Below are 18,204 nucleotides of genomic sequence, written 5' to 3'. Positions count from 1 at the left end.
TAGAAGTTAACACGGAGCTGCACAAGTAAAATGCCAACCTTGTACTTTTACGTCATTAAAGTGACATGACACTCATTGTCTCCATTCTTTTTAATGATTTTTTTTTATTATTTCCAAACAATGCTCTTCTCCTATTTGAGAATCAATACATTCATGGCAGCTCCAGAATTGACAATAACATTGTGCTTGCTGCTCTGCAGTAGATTTATGATGCTTTTTGTCTTTTTTTTTTTTTTAGCTTGACGGAAGAACTATCACCTTGGCACATTGTGATCAAATCAGCTGTTGATGTTTGACTTATTACGAGTCTGTCTGCACATGTAAGCAAAACAAACAGCCGTCTTCATGCACGTCACTAGTTAAGCAGCGGGATGCGCAACGTTGAAGCGTCTCGGCGTGCTGCCATCCGGCCTCCAACCTCCGTGCATGTGCTTTATATCATCTCACGTGTGCCAATTATTCATTTGCCATCTTCCTCCACAACCCCGGTCATGGACGCCGGTCTTCCCAGAGTCCTCGGAGGCTCTCTATTTAGAAGCCCTTGGGCTCAGAGCAGGAAATGACCATCACCTCGCGGCTCTTGAAGTCCCACGCCGCCGTCAGGTGGAAGGCCATGTTGGAGAAGACGATGAGATACTCAAACAGGGCAAACAATGTGTAACCTGGCGGGCAGAAAAAAGCATTTATAACAACGGCTCATTAGTCACAATGGAGCTGTGGGTTAGGGTTAGGGTTAGGGTTAAGCTAAAAGTGAGATTATTATATCATCTAAGACATTATTGACTGGAGCGGCATGACAGGCAGCTTTGTCTCTGCATTTCCTCCGAGGTCAAACGGAAGGCCGTGTTTGGGAAACGTTGACAGTTTTGTGACCTGGTTTCATTGCATCCTCATAAAGACGGAGCACTTGAAGCTTTGTGACGTGCCAAGAAGGCACAAGCTTTGCTTCAAAGGAGTCTGATGCCGTACCGAGCTCATTCGCGATGCAAAAGAACGGCCTCGATGTCACGTCCCTTTTTGGGATTAGGGGCTAATCGCCAATAAACAGCACAGATTTGTTTTGGCAACGCAAACAAAGCCCTCCTCCCTCCATTTTTATGTTCAAACGTGCACATTGACATTCATATTTCAGAACTGACTTGGCGCATGAATACCTTCCGTTAGAAGGAGAAACATACTCGTTAAAGAGATCCCAGAACTGAAAATGTTTCTGTTTGGATTACAAAGACCCGGCACCGGTGTCTGGATAAAATGACCACTTTTTAAAAGGTAAGACGGCCATTGGGTCATTATCAGGTCGCAATGACAAAACCATTAAAAATGGATCCATGAAATTCAGACACTGCTTTTGAATTGCGGCACACCAAATTACTCCAAAAAAAAAAAAATTTTAAAAAACAAGGGAGACTTGACTTGAATTGTAAAAAAAATACATATAAAACTTTTTAAAAAGAACAAATCAAAAAAATATTGTATATAAGTATATGACACTTAACAAATATTCTACATATGGGGAATGAAGCCGTGTCACGATGATGTCATACTTACTGCCCGACTCGCAGTACAAGTTGTGTTTGATGTAGAACAATCCCGCAAAAGCACAGAAGCTCATATTTAGGATTAGCAGACTCACTTTCCAGTGATGGGATCGAGCATCCTGGAGGGGAGCAATTAAAAACAAACAATCATCATCATCATGTGGCTGCTATATGTGTGCATTTTATTTGCTCAATGACTTTGAATATTTTCTCAAATACTTTTGGAGCGTCTTACCTCGGGATTCAACGAATACGTCTTGATGGCCTTCCACAGACGACACGTTATGATCATGTAGATGAAGGAGCTGAGAATGAAGAGGATGAAGCCTTCCTTGTGGACAACTGAGATGCAACGGGAAGGTCACAGGCAAGTGCGTTACAGAGGACCCCCCCCCCCGGCTACTCACAGTAGGTCTCGTTGGACGACACGTAGGTGAGTAGCAGCAGGCCGAGGTTCTCGGAGATGGAGAAAGCCAGGCTGAGGTAGGCCAGCGAGCTCTCGGGCAGGCGGGAAGCAAAGCGCACCTTGTAGAACTTGAAGTAGGTGAAGGCCACCAGCAAGCGGGGTGCCGAGTGTAGGCCCACACACAGGCGCCAGATGTGGCACTCTGGGCTCAGGCTGATGGAGGCGCTGATGGACGGCAGGTAGTTGGGAACCTGCACACGTATTTATCCACATTAAATCAAAATCTAAAATGTATCAATAACATTGTACAATTTTTCTTAATAAATAAATCAATCAATCAATAAATAAATCAAATTAAAAAAAATCAATAAATTAAAATAATAATTAAAAAATAAATAAATACATACGGCTCTCTTGATATCAATAAATGTGCTGTCAGCAACAAAAGGACATTTTGTCCTCTGGCTCCAACCTGGCAGTGCGTATAGGTTGAGTCCTCAAAGTGAAAGACGGACGAGATGATAACACAACTGAGCAGGCCCAGCAGCGGCAGGCAGACGATGACCAGGGCGCACGTGGTGAAGGAGATGCGAATCACCAGAGGCTTCTCGCCGCCGTATGAGCCCGAAATCATCGTGGCGTCCGATTGCTGCTGCTGCTGCAAGCCAAAGACAGAAAGAAGGAGCGGATGAGCCGGACAAAGATTGCCAACACCCCGTTCTGTGTGTTTCAAGTCATTTACCGGAAGAGAAAAACATGCTGGTGTATGGTGGTCTTGGTGCAGGCGCAAGGCCGGCTCGCTGCACTCGTCGGCCAATTTGGCAGAGCGTCCCATGCTAACTTTATAGCAGTGACGCAAACAACTCATTCGCCGGGTCGCGCCGGCCTAGAACTTGGGCCGAGTGACTCAAGATGTGGTATTTGCAAAAAGACCTTTGTATGCACAAGCAGTGGCTGAAAGAAAAAAAATCTGATTCCTTATATAATTCTTTGCATAATGTCACGAGCTGACCCAAGACAAAGGCTTTTTGCTTTTGTGTGAACTCGATTTTGCTTCTTAGAGGAAAAAGCCCAAAAGTTTAGCTCTAGCTTGTTGTCTTTCACCTGCTGTCTGGTGGATGTCTTTCTGTCCTTTCTCTCCTCAGCCCAATTTGGCAACATGGCAAGCATCCATCCTCTCTGGTCGCCGGATCTTACTACAATATCGCTGGCGTCGGGCGGAACCCTCGTACTCCCCGAACCATCACTTCTCAGGAGCCCCAAAAACGTTTCCACCATTAAAACTGCGTGTTCACCGACAAGCCATTTTCAACACTTGACAACCACATGGAAGGTTTCCAAACTTGGGCATGGGAGGCTTCAACCTGACGCCAGCGATATGTACACAATGCCGGATCACGTCAACACGGCAGCGCCTGCACGCCAACACGATTGCAGCCAAGGGCTGGCGAGCGCCACTTTCAAGTCTTTGACTGTGATGCATGAGGTATGATGCGCCTTGGAGGCAGGTGAAGAAAGCAGCCAAGGCAAGCGAGTGCATGGTCATTGCCTGCGCTGAGCCCGAGCTTTGAAAAAGGTCGGTAGTTGCACTATTTTAAAAACAACACAGCAAAATGTACTTTTTTTGCAAATGTAGTGGAAAAAAAAGCTTTTTTATTTTTTTACTTTATAGCAGTCAATATGTAGTCTTGAGTTTTTAGTGCTGGTGCTTTAGAACTCGCAGTTAAAAAACTATGTTAATAGTATAGGAGATTAATATTTATGAATTAGGCTGGTGGAATTTTTTTTCTGAAACTTCATAGCTATAGTTTACAAGCCATTGTAAAATCCTTATTGCGTAAGCTTTTAAAGGTCAGCAGCTTCCAAAAACAGAAAAAGTAGGACTTGCCACAACACTTTGTTACAACTTGTTACAGCTATAACAAAGCGCTGTGGAAATAAAAGATGTCTTGAAAATCAGCATCACAAAAACTTTTAGGGACACAAAGTTTTTCTGATATAAAAAAAAAGAAAAAAGGCCTATTTTGGTCTATTTCGGGTCACCATCTTGACTTTCTAGACTGCAACTTTGTTTTGTTATGTAGTCTGTAAAACACTTTGATACAGCGGCAGCTGAGTTGAATGAAGACGTCAGCCAATCAGAGAGCGGCGTTGGCCCCGAGGCTCGACTTCAAGACGAATACGCAAATCGGAAAATGAACTGCAAAATATACATTGAGCCATGTGAGTTAAGTGCTCCCTTCTATGAGTTCCAGTTAAGGCCCAAAAGCATTAAGCAGCCAACTGCTCCAGTTAGGCAGAAACGATGCGGACAAAGACGATGAAGTCGATTTTGTCCAGCCTGCCCGAAACAAGGTGAGAAAGCGCCCGCTCACCTTTCTGCTGTGGTTTTCTCGTTCTCTCTTCATCATGAGATCTTGACCACTCTGGACCTCTCAAGTTGACGGTGATAGGATGCGGCTTTCCACTGAAAATGTTTTTCACCTGAGATGTTTGCGCGTCGAATGTTCCAAATCAAGGTGTCTGTCGGCGTTTGGCATGAAATCGGACGCAAGATAACTGGGAGTGGAATGCAGATGACGCACGAAAGCGGGCCCAGGAGCGGATTAACCGGACCATGTCGTGCGACGGGCGCCGGGTTGTTGCTAGAGAATGTCAACAACATGCCGTCCATCCTGCGTCCTATGCTAACAGACAAATGGGTTCATTTTCTGGAAGAAAAAAAAACACTGCACTGAAATGCTCACTGACAAGTAAAAAAAAAGACAAAATTGTGTCTGACGTGAAGGGAAACGGAGACCCGGTGAGGTGGCCACTGCGTTCATTAACGTCTGCAAGTATCTGACATCACCGTTTGCAACAGGCCGAACCAATTTGAAATGACAGCTCCCATTGAATGACACAAATCGATGTGACACTCCAGATATAAACAAAATTGTGAGTTTCCAATGTCAGATCTTGAACAGAAAAAAAATCAATGAATGCTGTGAACCTCTTTGGGTTCAGAAATTGATTTTTTTGCCACTATGATCTCTGAGACATTTGCTTAACAGCAAAAGTAGCTTCCACAGGAGAAACCCAAAGCCAAAAACGAGCACACTCATTTAATTTAAGCAAACGATCCAAAAGTCAACACTTGAGCACATTCCAATTTGCTCACCAAACGTGGGTGGCTACAAAATAAAGGTGACCTCTTCTCCTGACTTCTTTAATACATCCAAATTAAAATACCATGAAATAAAAGCTGCAATTCATCTTTTGATCTGAATCTCAAGTTGACCTTGCCGTTCCAAAACTTGGAGATGGACTGCATTTTCAGTTTGTTGATAGTGAAACGAGTCGGACGCGACTCTCCTGTCAACATTCCTTTCCCCACTCGGGACAGCAAAGCAGCAATTCGACGACGAGCATTCATTTTAGATCGATCATGCAGCTTTGCAGGTGTACCTAATGAAGTGAACAAGTAAAGATGGCGTCCGAGCGTGACAAGACCATGAAGACCCACTGCCACTGATGAGCCTGACCTGTCGTCGTCGGAGATGATGATGAGGAGGAGCCGCCCTGCTGCAGCGCGGGCGAGCCTGGGCGCCAAACGATCGACGTGCACGCGCGCACAAAACACCGGATCGCGCGTTACATGATCGATTAATAATGTCTTAAATTGGTGGGCGGGGCGAGGGAGCTCTCCGTGGTGCTGAAGTTAACATCAGACGTGATGGTGATGACGTCGTCGGTCAGAGTCCCCGCCCTACCGGGATGTGCGGGTCCGCAAACAAACGCACACAAGCGTAGCCCAATGCACCGCTGTGCGTGTGAATTATTATTATTTTTTTCTTATTGTCTTTTTATTGTCTGTATGGAACAGTTCAAATGATCGTGGATTTGGGGTAGACCACTTTTGACAGCATGAAACAATCCGAAATGCAAAGTTTATTGTGCTTGTTTGTTTGCGTCTCTGTATTGCCAGGTAAGCTTGCTTTTGCGTTTGTGCGTGCGGGGCGGGGTTTAAAAAGGGCCATTGTCAATATATTTTCTTGGTATAAACTATCAAAAGAAGTTTCTTGATTGAATTCAATTTTTATGTCCACACACAATTTTTTTTAAAAATCAGAGCTGTTGGTTGAAACAAGGACAAAGCAGACATTTCATTAGAAAAGCATGCAAACTTTCTAATGAAATGTCTGCTTCACGTACATTTTATTCTTTATGGATGCTGGTTTGCTTCCATGCAAAACGGTCTTGCGGCAGGCATCCAGATGTTTGGGATTTCACCTCAATCGTAATCCCTCGCGTGCATGTGTGTGTATATGCGTGTGTGTGTGTGTGTGTCAAACATTTTACACTTACATGCACAAGGGATGGAGGAAGCGTGCGCAGGTTTCAATAGCGGATTTGGGTCAGGCTTTCCTTGCGAAGGCATCACGGTGAGGGACAATCCATCCCGATGAGGCCTCGGTCCACCATCTGCCACGGCTGAACCACCCGATTCACTTAACTGCAGCAAACACTGAGCAGTTACAGTACAAATAGTGTGACAGGAAAAGAAGAAAAAAAAGTCCAAAGTGATCTGTTCCAAACAGTGCAGAATAACCAGAATCAGATCTAAGTTACCAATTTTAGCACTTTGGACTTCTTCGATAGTGTTATGCAAGTAAAACAGGGCAAAGTCCAAACGGCGAGGAACCTTAACCAATCAGCGGCTAGCAGTTAATAGCAGCAACGACTCCACTTGGACATGCTAACTATAGCTAGCTGTTGTTACATAACTAAATGAGACATAAAAATGGAACCAAATAAAACATGAAAAGGAGCGCCAACACCAAAATGGTGGCGTGTTTTCGTCCACAGTCTCACAATGCGCCCACAGCAGATTTGCCCAGAAGCTCCTCAACAATCTGTTTGACAACTACACGAGCGCTCTGAGGCCGGTGGAGGACACGGACGCCATTCTGAACGTTACCCTGCAGGTCACGCTCTCGCACATCATCGACATGGTAAAACATTTCTTATTTCACCAACTCTGTTTGGCTTTGGCAACATTTTCCTACAATTGGTGTCAAAGTTTAACTAACAATGTCTCTTTTCCAGGATGAGCGAAACCAAATCTTGACAGCCTACTTGTGGATACGACAAGTGTGGCTGGACGCGCATCTCCAATGGAGTAAGGACGACTACGATGGCCTGGATACCATCCGTATACCGAGCAGTTATGTATGGAGGCCCGATATAGTCCTATATAACAAGTAGGTCGTGATGCAAAAGACACAACTATCATCTTTATTAAACTTGTCTTGGATGACAATGTTTGGGGCCATTCCTTGGATCATCTTATTTTGACACGTCTAATCTCTTGTCGGTTATTGACGTCAAAAATATGAACTGGGTTGGCAGTGAATGAGTTAAGAAGGTCTTATTTTAAACCAAGATGTCACTGGAAATTGAGCTCAAAGAGTGTTTTTGTGACCCGCAGTGCCGACGACCACTTCACGGGCTCCATGGACACCAACGTGGTGATCCGCCACGACGGCCAGATCATGTGGGATTCGCCGGCAATCACCAAAAGCTCCTGCAAGGTGGACGTGTCCTTCTTTCCCTTTGATGCGCAGCAGTGCAGGTTCACCTACGGCTCATGGACCTACAACGGCAACCAGCTGGACATCGTGAACGCCATGGAGAGCGCCGACCTGGCCGACCTGGTGGACAACGTGGAGTGGGAAGTCCTGGGTATGCCGGCCAAAAGGAACATCGTTTTGTACGGCTGCTGCGCCGAACCTTACCCCGACGTCACCTACACGCTGAAACTCAAGAGGAGGGCGTCCTTCTACGTCTTCAACCTGCTGATACCGTGCGTGATGATCTCCTTCCTGGCTCCGCTGGGCTTCTACCTGCCCGCAGACTCTGGAGAGAAAGTGTCTTTGGGCGTCACGGTGATGCTGGCGCTGACCGTTTTTCAACTGCTGGTCGCCGAGATTATGCCACCGTCGGAGAATGTCCCGCTCATCGGTAGGGATTAGGCAAGGTTATTACTTCCGGGACCTCTGAGTTCGGGTTTACGCTTCTGTAGCCTGCTAAGCTAAGTGAAATGAGATGTTTTGCCTCTCACCAACAGGAAAGTACTACATTGCCACCATGACCATGATCACGGCCTCCACCGCCTTGACCATCTTCATCATGAACATTCACCACTGCGGCCCGGACGCCAAGCCCGTCCCCAAGTGGGCCAAGAAGGTCATTCTGCAGTACATGGCTAGAATGTGTTTTGTTTACGAGGTCGGGGACAACTGCATGTCTTCCCGGTCGGAGAAGCGGGAACCTCGGCTGGTGACAAAGCGTAGCATGAATGGCTTGGCGGATCGGACCTGCGCGACGGAGGCGCTTTTCCCCCTGAGCGCGGAGGAAAGCGAAGACCGAGATGGGCTGATGGGGAGCGGCGCATCGGTCAGCTACCGTGACTCGAGCGGCATGAGGAGAAGCCGGAAAGGCGGCGTGAGCGAGGCTCCCTGTGACAAGACGAATCTGCTCTTGGCTAATGTGGAGTACATTGCCAACTGCTACAGGGAGCAGAGGGCCACTCAAAAGAAGACTGGCGAGTGGAAGAAGGTGGCCAAGGTACTGGACCGCTTCTTCATGTGGTTGTTCTTCATCATGGTCTTCTTCATGAGTCTTCTAATCATGGGCAAAGCCATCTGACACATTTCTGTGTGGATGGTGAAGGGAACATACCACGCGGCACCGCCCACTTTTACAACATCATCGTTCGATTCAGATGTAAAAGCCCAAATGTTGACCTCTTCTCCTATTTTGATGATTTGGCCTCCCTGTTGAGAAAAAAATAAAATCCTATCCTAGTCTCCTTGTTCTGAGGGACTACAAACTGCTAGAATTAGCTAAATGCTAGCATTAACTTGAAAGCGTCGCTAAACATGCGTAGCCGCTCGCAAGCTAATCAATTAAAGGGACCACATAGGATCTGTAATGTCCACAGCGGGTCTCAAAGGTGACCCAATTAGTCCGTTCCAAAGGTCCAAAGTGTCCCATTGTGGCCGCTAACCATGTGTAATAATTCCCAAGGACTCTGTGGCCACTCGAATGATTTAATTAGCGCTAAATATGACTCCAGATGGAAACAAAAAGGCGCAACTTTTTGTCTTTTTGGCTACTAAGTGCATCATTTCGCATTGTTAGTTTCGTTCATTGGAATTATGATCTATAATAGTCTTCAATTATTCATATAAATACTTCCATTTGTTTCGTATATGTTTTTGAATTATTTGTTTTTCTTCATGTTAACTTTGCCAAAGAACAAAAATACTAAGTGTCACCCGAGAGCACAATTCCAACATTATCTCTGTTTAAAGTTAACAAAACAAAAGTGCTCACCTTGGGGGTGTCATTAAACACACTAGGCTAACAAATAGCATCGTCATTAGCTAGCGCGAGATTAGACGAAGCCTGCGGGGAGTAATTACCACGCCACAGTTAATAACACTAACAATAATATTTACGTGGCTCCCAGAGGAACTCATTAATGTGTTTTGACATTCGTGAGTCCCGCCGGCTGATGTCATTCTGATCGGAAAGTTTGCAAATCTTTGTTGACAGTGGTTTCCCATCAATCCACATTCAACTATAATTCAGAGTTGAAAACAACGATAACTAGATAAACAACTAATGCGACTACTCCGTCATCGCCTGTCACTGTACTGGCGTTTAGATCAATTTAGCGCCAACTGAGTACCGGTGCCAACTGAGTACCGGTGCCATCCGAGTACCGGTACCAGCTTTATTTCAAGGCGTCGAGTCCTCGTGAAGGCTGCGACCGACACTTTGGGTTCTTGCCAGTACTCAGCGCTACCCTGTGACGGATTAACAAATCAGAGAATCCATTGAAATGATGGATGGATGGATGGATGGATGGATGGATGGATGGATGGATGGATGGATGGATGGATGGATGGATGGATGGATGGATGGATGGATGGATGGATGGATGGATGGAGATGCAAGGATGGATGGATGGATGGATGGATGGAGATGCAAGGATGGATGGATGGATGGATGGATGGATGGATGGATGAAGATGCAAAGATGCAAGGATGGATGCTAGATAGATAGATAGATAGATAGATAGATAGATAGATAGATAGATAGATAGATAGATAGATAGATAGATAGATAGATAGATAGATAGATAGATAGATAGATAGATAGATAGATAGATAGATAGATAGATAGATAGATAGATAGATAGAATCAAAGCGGTGGTGTCACTCCACCGCCAGCGACCACAACTTCATTCAGAGTCTGTACTTTGTTACTTTTCCTAAAGCAAAGGCGTTGAAGCAGAGGCGTTGAAGCAAAGGCGTTGAAGCAAAGGCGTTGAAACAACGGCGCTTTGGCCACCGCTGCTGATGTCATAGATACTGGCATAAACAGGCCGATAATCCCCGAGTGGGACGCTGATGTCACCGGTTGGTTCATGGTTGGCATTAAAAGCACGAGAAGCGGGGAGGCGCTCCTCCATTCCTCACGCTCCTCCCGTACGCCAAAATGTCCAACGGGTCTTTGGGCTTGACGCCCTACGTGAGCCTGGACACGTTTGTCATCCCGCCGGGAGCCAAGTACCCCATCTTCTTCGCGGGCCTCCTCCTCTACCTGTTCTGCGTCTCGTGCAATGCGACGCTGCTGGGCGTGATCGCGCTACGCCGCAACCTGCACAAGCCCGTCTACTTCATCCTGCTCAGCCTGCCGCTCAACGACCTGATGGGCATCACGGCCATGCTGCCCAAGGTGCTGTCGGGCGTGCTGAGCGAGAGCAACCGCATGGCGTACCCGTTGTGCGTGCTGCAGGCCTTCCTGCTGCACCTCTACGGCGGCGGCATCCTCTTCATCCTGGCCGCCATGTCCTTCGACCGCTACGTGGCCATCTGCATGCCGCTGCGCTACGGCGCCGTGGTGACGCCCAGGGTGGTGGTCGGCGTGGTCACCCTGGTGTGGGCCTTGGACTTCGCCCTGATCACGTTGCTGTTCTCCTTGCAGAGCAGACTGCCGCGCTGCCGCTCAGAGGTGGCCAACGTCTTCTGCGACAACCCCTCGCTGCTCAAGCTCACGTGCGGCGACACGTCCGTCAACGACGTGGTGGGGCTGGTGAACACGGCCGTCATGCAGGCCCTCAGCGTGTCCGTCCAGGCCTTCTCCTACACCAAGATCCTCATCACCTGCATGGTGACCAGGCACAGCGACGCCAAGAAGAAGGCGGTCAACACGTGCGTGGCTCAGCTGCTCATCCTGATCATCTTTGAGATCGTGGGCACCTTCACCATCTTGTCGCACAGGTTCCGGAACGTGCCGCGTGACGTGCAGAAGATCATGGGCGTGCTGATATTTCTCATCTCGCCGCTCCTCAACCCGCTGGTCTACGGGCTGTACACCAGCGAAATACGAAACACGCTGTTCAGGGTTTGGAGAAACCGAGTTAGAGGCTTCTAGAAAGACCGCGTGGAAGACATCAGGCTTTGCAGGGGGACCTCCGTTTTTCATGATGCAACCTCTTAACTCATTCAGTGCCATTGACGGTTATAGACGTCAAAGATATGAACTGGGTTGGCAGTGAACGGGTTAACAAGAAGCAGAACTGCAAAACTGGTGTTTGATGTCCAGTCTCGGCGTTGCGAGCGGCCGTGACACTCAAAGCGAAGCGGCCACGTCGCTCTGTTTGTCGCAGGTACCGATGACCAGTTGTTCCGTCAATTGTGACTATAAATAAAAAATAAATGATTTTTTTTTTTTTTTTGTCGATATAAATGTGATTTAGTCATTGTTTGCGCTGTGTGTCATCATGTCGGATGTCGCAGATATTTTGTCAGATTCTATGACATGATTAGAGGAGGGCAATAAATCTACTTGATTAATTGTGACTATTTTATTAAAACTATTTTGACGAATCTTCTGACTCCCCCACACTTACTTCCTATGATGACTTCAAGCTCCACTATGACTGAGTTTGATCAGATCCTGACAGACAGAAGACAGATCCATCAGACAGACAGATCCAAATCCTCCAGAGAAAGCACTTTGCCCCGTCGCTATGTTTTTGTTGCGTCGATGAGGTCACAAAGATCTTGCAGCTCCCCAAAGAGTTTTCGCCGTTGTCACTCAGCTCCCGGCGGCATCTATAAAAGCAGCGTCTCGCACCTGGACCATCTCAGGTCGCACGGCGGCGGTGCCATGACCTCGCGGGTGCTCTATTGAACCATCCTAGCTCATACTGAGGCCGTACATTGGTAAGTATAAACTTGCATCCATCCACAGATTTAGGACCAACCTAATAGTTGTTTCTGGCACTGACTGCCGCAAAACGAAGGAAGAGCACCTGAGTAAACCATGATTTGCTCCAGCCTCTGCATTTTATTATTGAATCCATTTGTCTTGTGTCAATTTCACAGATGGATATAAAAATAAAAATATAGATGGACAGATGAGTACTTGACCTTTGACCTCCCCCCCCCACAATTATTTGTACAGATCGCGAGCACTTTTGTCCGCTCGCTGGCCACAAGATGGAGAACCCGTACAACACGTCGTCCGTGTTGGTGTGGCACCACCTGCGCATCCCCCCCGAAAGGGCGGCGGTCACCTTCCTCTTTGCCAGCCTCAGCTACACCGTCATCCTTTTCTGCAACCTGCTCCTCATCCTCACCATCGTGCTGAGCAAGAACCTGCGGCAGCCCATGCACCTGTTCCTCCTCAACATGCCGGTCAACGACCTGCTGGGCTCGTCAGCCTTCTTCTTGCAGCTCCTCAAGGAGTTGCTGAGCGACTCGGGGCGCTTGTGGTACCCGGCGTGCGTGACGCAGGCCTTCTTCATCCACATCTACGCGGCGGGCACCATCTTTATCCTCACCGCCATGGCGTACGACCGCTACGTAGCCATCTGCCTGCCGCTCAAGTACGGCGCGGTGATGACGCACGGTCACGTGATGAGGATCATCGCCGCCATCTGGCTGGCCTGCTTGCTGTTGATCGGCGTGTTGTTCTGGCTCTTGCTGCGTCTGCCCCGCTGCCGCTCCGCCGTCCACAACATCTACTGCGACCACCCCACGCTGCTGGCCCTGGTGTGCGCCGACACCACCCTCAACCAAGTCTACGGCCTGTTACTCGTGGCCGTCACCCAGCTGCTGGCCAACGGCATCATCCTGTACACGTACCTGCGCATCCTGCTGGCGTGCTTTCGGAGCGGGCGATCCGACACCAAGGCCAAAGCCCTGCAGACGTGCGCCACCCACCTCTTTGTCTTCCTGCTTCTGGAGTGCCTGGGGCTGTTCACCATCATCTCCTACAGGGTCAGGCAGCTGCCGGACAGTTTCAGGTCCTTCATGGGATCCTCCACTCTGATTTTCCCGCCATCGCTCAACCCCATCGTCTACGGGATCAGGACCAAAGAGATCCGGGACAATATAGTGCACTTTTTTCGGAGTAAAATGATCAAGTCCTGTGTCAGGAATCTACGCTCCTCGAGCTCATAGATTTTGATAAAGGTGGAAAATTTGCCATTTATTTGCAACATCTTACAATACGACAATGGTGACTTTCTAATCTACAATTATCATGTATGGTCAATAATGTAATGTAATTAAATTGAGATTATTATATAGTAGTGTTTTGGTGCCATTTATGTTAGCTGGTATCAAGACAGAACTGTGACATTTTGGTCTTTCCTCAATTGCCTCAATAAAGTTTGGGAAATACTGCGTTGTGACAAATAGCCAACAGGTGGCGCCACATTCAAACAAAATCATTCTTTTGAGCCTTTGTGAGAAAATGACTTGTTTTAGTGCCCGTCGGCGTTAGTAAGAGAGCCACTTGGACAAACATTTATTCAAGTCTTCTTCAGAAGAAGAATCCTCCCAGTGATCTGAAAGCCTGGAGACATTTTATAGGGGGGAATAAATGTACTTATCTTAAACGATCAGTTCCAAGTGTGCAGGTGCATCTTCCATCCGTCTACACGTATTCCATTTCCAAGAAATTTCTTTTGAGAATTGTTCTCAATGTGTTGTTTCAACATGAATCTTTTGAATTACTCCATCTTATTTAAGGAGTAAATCAAGGACAGCCATTTTCATGTTCATTGGGGGAAACAACCACGTTTGAGCAATTTGGAATCTTCCTCGGATATTAATTTTTGATAATTTATGTAGATTTGCGCACACTACTGCCATCTGTCAGCGAAAACTATAACTACATCCATAAAAACGACTCAAAGTAACTTTCTCACTGTAGAAGTTTCGTGAACTCTTATACCGTAATGGCCCGAATATAAGACGGTGTTTTTTGCATTGAAATAAGACTGAAAAGTGGGGGTGATCTTACATTTGGGGTCTAGACATTATACCCATTCACAGCGCTAGATGGCGCCAGATATCTTCAAAGCGAATGCTGAACTTAACTCCCCAGGTCAAAGCAGTTTGCATTATTTTATTGCAATGTTTTTCCTGATTCAGATTTGTTTCAAGACAGTTACTTAGACTTTACTTAGATGGTTAATGTAGTTATTGCAATTTTGTTGTTTTATCACAGTAGATTGGTTTATTTACATTTCAAAAACCAGAAGACATTCGTTTACAAATGTGATTGCACTTTAGTTTACTTATTTAAATGTTACGATATTAAGATGGGATAGACAGTTTTTGCATGATTTGAATGAGGCAAAATAACATGCTTTTTCTCTCGAATATATTGTTATAATCATTTGTTTCAGATGTACTGTAATTACTTTCTGTATCAAAATTAAATTTGGTGTTCAAAAAGTCTTTTTTCAAACTTGAATCTTAAAAAAGAAGGGGTCGTTTTATAATCAGAGTCGTCTTATATTTGGGCCAATACGGTACATTGAAAGGGTTATGGGAGGAGGGGGCATCGAGTGAGTATTTACAGATTCGTGCCCAAAACATTCATAAAATTGAAAATGAAGGCGAGTCCTTATTAAAGAATACAGAAAGAGAGATTTTGTGCCATCCTCGCTGGACTGACTACTTGTCCCAGAGTGCCTTTTTTAAGATTAGGAATAAATGAATATGGCCTTGGTGTGATGTTTTTCGGCGTCGCTGACAATGTTGCCTTATAATTCCCCGATCGGGATTTGCGAGGCACGTCTGGCCAAATGTTTACTGTTCATTACGTTTAATGACTTCTTTTGTTTGTGAGCTGTTGACGGGAAATGCAAAGTCTCGAGTCTCCGCAGGCGCTCGCTCGACTCTTAATGAATCTCCAGGGAGATTTGTGACACAGTAAACAGCTGAGATTGTGTTTTGCAACACTTTCAACAGGCTCTCGGGATTTACACTTCACTCACGCAACGACGACCGTAGAATTGAGAGGTTTTGCAAATATATATAAGAAATTCAGCGTTGGGGGGAATTACTGTATGCCATTTTAGCCAGTGTAAGCATTATTCATGTTTTATGTATTTGTAGAGTAAATAAATATGGATTGTATTGGATTATATATAAAGATTGTAAATATACCACAACATGCTACATGTGATCAAATAATGGACTTGGGGAAGCAGCATGTTTTCTTTCATTCACCAATTGTATGTTTGTGTTCCTGAGGCAGCTCATAGTGTTACGCTTAAATTGGAGTATAGAAAATACATATCGACCCAAACATTTCTTGAAATAAAAAAAAGCGGATCAAATTCAATATATGGGTAATTTGGAGGGGAAAAATACACGTTAAAAGAAATAAAATTAAATATATAAAAAATTGGCAATCTTTTTTTCTATCAACTATAGTTTTACTTTGTAATATCACCATTCCCCACAAGATGGCAGACTTTGTTACACTTGCACTGAGTTGAGTAGGACCAATTATTTTGGGTGGATTTGGAATGATATTTGTTTATTTGTTGTTGGCTTAGTGGATCTTTTATTATGCATTAAAAATGTACAATCAAAAATTAAATGATTGAAGTTGCACATCGCTGGTTGAAATCCTCCAAGTGTGACAGCAGCCAGCTATGACAATGGAGACGGTGCCGCGATAACAAACTTCTCCCACACACACTCTCAAGGCGTGCTGAGAGCGAAGCATTAACCACAAGGGATATTAAGGCGTCTAATTGAATTAAAAAAAAAAAAGAGTTTGTCTCATCTGCACTGCTGGGATTATCAAATGATTAGGACGATTTCAGCCTTTCCCTTGTGAGCCAAAATGCCTTCAGTGCTTTTTTTTTTTTTGCTCTTGTCCTGTATTCGTAATTTAATGATTCTATTAGTTCTGTCTGAATTGTAACTCTTGGTGAGCTTTTCCTGTAAATACCGTTTACTCTCAGATGACTAAGCACTTGAATGGATAAAGAGAAAAAAGGCCCAACTTGAAGACCAGAATCAAGATTGAGTCCAATTTAACACCGAGGGACAAGTCAATGATGCTACTTTTGTGACCTTGGTCTTTTCAAAGGATACTTTGGTGAAAAAGAAGTACATGGGGAAAAAAAAAAAGTGCTCAAATTGCACTGATGCTCTTGTCGTCAAGGGTGACGTCAACACCAGCTTGAGTTTGAATCTCACCCCGGGGAGCTTCACGTTCGCATAAAGTCGGCGATGGAGGGCGCACGCCTGGGATGGCGCTCTGGAGCTTCCGAGGTACGTATCGCATCGACAACCGGCCTCCCTCCATACTTGCTCCTTGTGTGCACGACTTCGCATAGTCGTGTTTCTTGTCGTTGATTCCAACTACCCAAGGCGCATTGTGGATTTATCTGTTCGATTGTTGGCAATGTCTAATGTCTGAATAAGCTCAGTGCAGCTTCCGAGCAGTGTCCCTATTTTTGGTTGCAAAATGGAGATCAAAGTTCACACATCCAAAGCCGTGACACAAAAGCAGGGTTTCCGAGAAGTATTTTGGGTTTGAAAGGAGTTCTGAGCAGTTGATTGCATTTATTATATGCTCTACTTTTCCAGCGCAAGATGTCCAGCAATAGCACAAGGTACAAGAACTTCTTTCTGCTGGGCTTCCCAGGCCTGGAGCCTCAGTATCACGGCGCCGTGTCGGCGTTGCTCTTGCTGCTCTTCCTGGCCATTGCCGGGGGGAACCTCTTTATTTTGCTTCTCATCAAGTTGGACCGAATCCTCCACAAGCCCACCTACCTCCTCTTCTGCCACCTGGCCCTCACCGACCTATTCTTCGGCACGGTCACGCTGCCCCAAGTCATCTGGAGGTAAATGTTTCATATTGACTTTTATCAGGGACTGCTTCAAGGTCCCTTTTGTTTTTGGAGGCTTTATTGTCATGATTATTTTGTTGAGGATCTAAATCTGGGCAGGTACTGGCTGGACGAGCCGCGGGTGGCCTTTGCTGCCTGCTTCACGCAAATGTACTTTGTGCACTTCCTGGGCGCCACGCACTCCTTCATCCTGATGTTGATGGCGCTGGATCGATTGGTGGCTATCTACAACCCGCTGCGCTACCCCGCCGTGGTCACCAACGCCGCCGTCACGCTGCTGTGCGCCATCTCCTGGCTCATGCCGGCGTCCTGGATGGTGGCCGTGGTCATGCACGTTGTCGTGCTGCCTTACTGTGACTCGCACGTCATCCGCCACTGCTACTGCGACCACAACAGCATCGCCAGGCTCAGCTGCGACCAGTCCCAGGTAGGGCGCAGCACGCCTTTCCCGCCATGATCCAACCGTGCGGATTTTCTAACACTCAGGTGAATGAGTTGGCCTTCCCCCTGGCCATGTTCAGCCTCCTGTGCCCGCTCTCCTTGATCAGCTTCTCCTACTGCGCAGTCATCGCCACGGTGGCCAAGAAGTACGGCGGCGGGAGTCGCAGTAAAGCCCTGTCGACGTGTTCGCCGCAGCTGCTGGTCACGGGCCTCTACTACACGCCACGCTGCTTCGTGTACATGGCCAACCACCAGGGATACCACTTCACCGAGTCGGTGCGCATCGTGGTAATCATGGTGTACAGCCTGCTGCCCGCCGCAGTCAACCCGATTATCTACTGCTTCAAAATGCAGGAGATCAAGCAGTACATCAAGAGAAGGTTTCGTAACAGGAGGACAATACAGACGCCGTAGCGGCTTCGTGTTTTTAGCACTTTTCAATTTATGCATAAAAGTGCTGCAAACAATATTTGTAATTTGAAGTTATATCTTCAGTTTACACAATGCTCCTTTTAGTCAAACAGTTTTTTGTTTTGTTTTTTATCTCCAGAGCCGCAAACTCAGCAAGAGTGAAAATGTTGCCACCAGCA

At 46.3% G+C, this 18,204-nt stretch overlaps 5 protein-coding genes across 13 annotated transcripts; 4 read left to right on the top strand and 1 right to left on the bottom strand.

Annotated features, from left to right (window-relative positions):
• Positions 1–87: 87 nt before the first annotated feature.
• LOC119132111 (post-GPI attachment to proteins factor 2-like) lies at positions 88–6,552 on the bottom strand. 9 transcript variants are annotated; one of them, XM_037267042.1, is made up of 7 exons: positions 4,320–5,069; positions 2,687–4,144; positions 2,417–2,602; positions 1,946–2,195; positions 1,774–1,880; positions 1,549–1,657; positions 88–662 (listed from the first exon to the last, which is right to left on the bottom strand). In XM_037267042.1, the coding sequence occupies exons 2-7, from the start codon at positions 2,810–2,812 to the stop codon at positions 532–534; spliced, it is 909 nt and encodes a 302-aa protein (XP_037122937.1). In that variant the 5' UTR covers positions 2,813–4,144; positions 4,320–5,069; the 3' UTR covers positions 88–531. The 9 variants fall into 9 exon arrangements, with proteins under 9 accessions (XP_037122937.1, XP_037122938.1, XP_037122943.1 ...); XM_037267043.1 differs by having other exon boundaries at positions 2,687–2,898; XM_037267045.1 differs by lacking the exon at positions 2,687–4,144 and adding an exon at positions 5,392–5,540 and having other exon boundaries at positions 190–662; positions 4,320–4,411.
• LOC119132109 (neuronal acetylcholine receptor subunit alpha-10-like) lies at positions 5,734–8,796 on the top strand. The gene is made up of 5 exons (XM_037267040.1): positions 5,734–5,911; positions 6,793–6,938; positions 7,033–7,187; positions 7,415–7,947; positions 8,054–8,796. The coding sequence occupies exons 1-5, from the start codon at positions 5,851–5,853 to the stop codon at positions 8,632–8,634; spliced, it is 1,476 nt and encodes a 491-aa protein (XP_037122935.1). The 5' UTR covers positions 5,734–5,850; the 3' UTR covers positions 8,635–8,796.
• Positions 8,797–10,331: 1,535 nt separating this feature from the next.
• On the top strand, positions 10,332–11,842 carry LOC119132110 (olfactory receptor 52B2-like). The gene has a single exon (XM_037267041.1). It carries the CDS (start codon positions 10,495–10,497, stop codon positions 11,431–11,433), a length of 939 nt encoding a protein of 312 aa, XP_037122936.1. The 5' UTR covers positions 10,332–10,494; the 3' UTR covers positions 11,434–11,842.
• Positions 11,843–12,497: 655 nt separating this feature from the next.
• LOC119132749 (olfactory receptor 52B2-like) lies at positions 12,498–13,469 on the top strand. The gene has a single exon (XM_037268223.1). It carries the CDS (start codon positions 12,504–12,506, stop codon positions 13,467–13,469), a length of 966 nt encoding a protein of 321 aa, XP_037124118.1. The 5' UTR covers positions 12,498–12,503.
• Positions 13,470–16,737: 3,268 nt separating this feature from the next.
• On the top strand, positions 16,738–18,127 carry LOC119132244 (olfactory receptor 52E8-like). Its single transcript, XM_037267344.1, has 3 exons — positions 16,738–17,167; positions 17,273–17,600; positions 17,660–18,127. The coding sequence occupies exons 1-3, from the start codon at positions 16,917–16,919 to the stop codon at positions 18,026–18,028; spliced, it is 948 nt and encodes a 315-aa protein (XP_037123239.1). The 5' UTR covers positions 16,738–16,916; the 3' UTR covers positions 18,029–18,127.
• Positions 18,128–18,204: the final 77 nt, after the last annotated feature.

This window comes from Syngnathus acus, chromosome 13 (assembly GCF_901709675.1).
Source record: "Syngnathus acus chromosome 13, fSynAcu1.2, whole genome shotgun sequence".
Lineage (NCBI taxonomy): Eukaryota > Metazoa > Chordata > Actinopteri > Syngnathiformes > Syngnathidae > Syngnathus > Syngnathus acus.
Note: the sequence above shows the minus strand (reverse complement) of the source record. Positions and strands in the feature narration are given on the sequence as shown.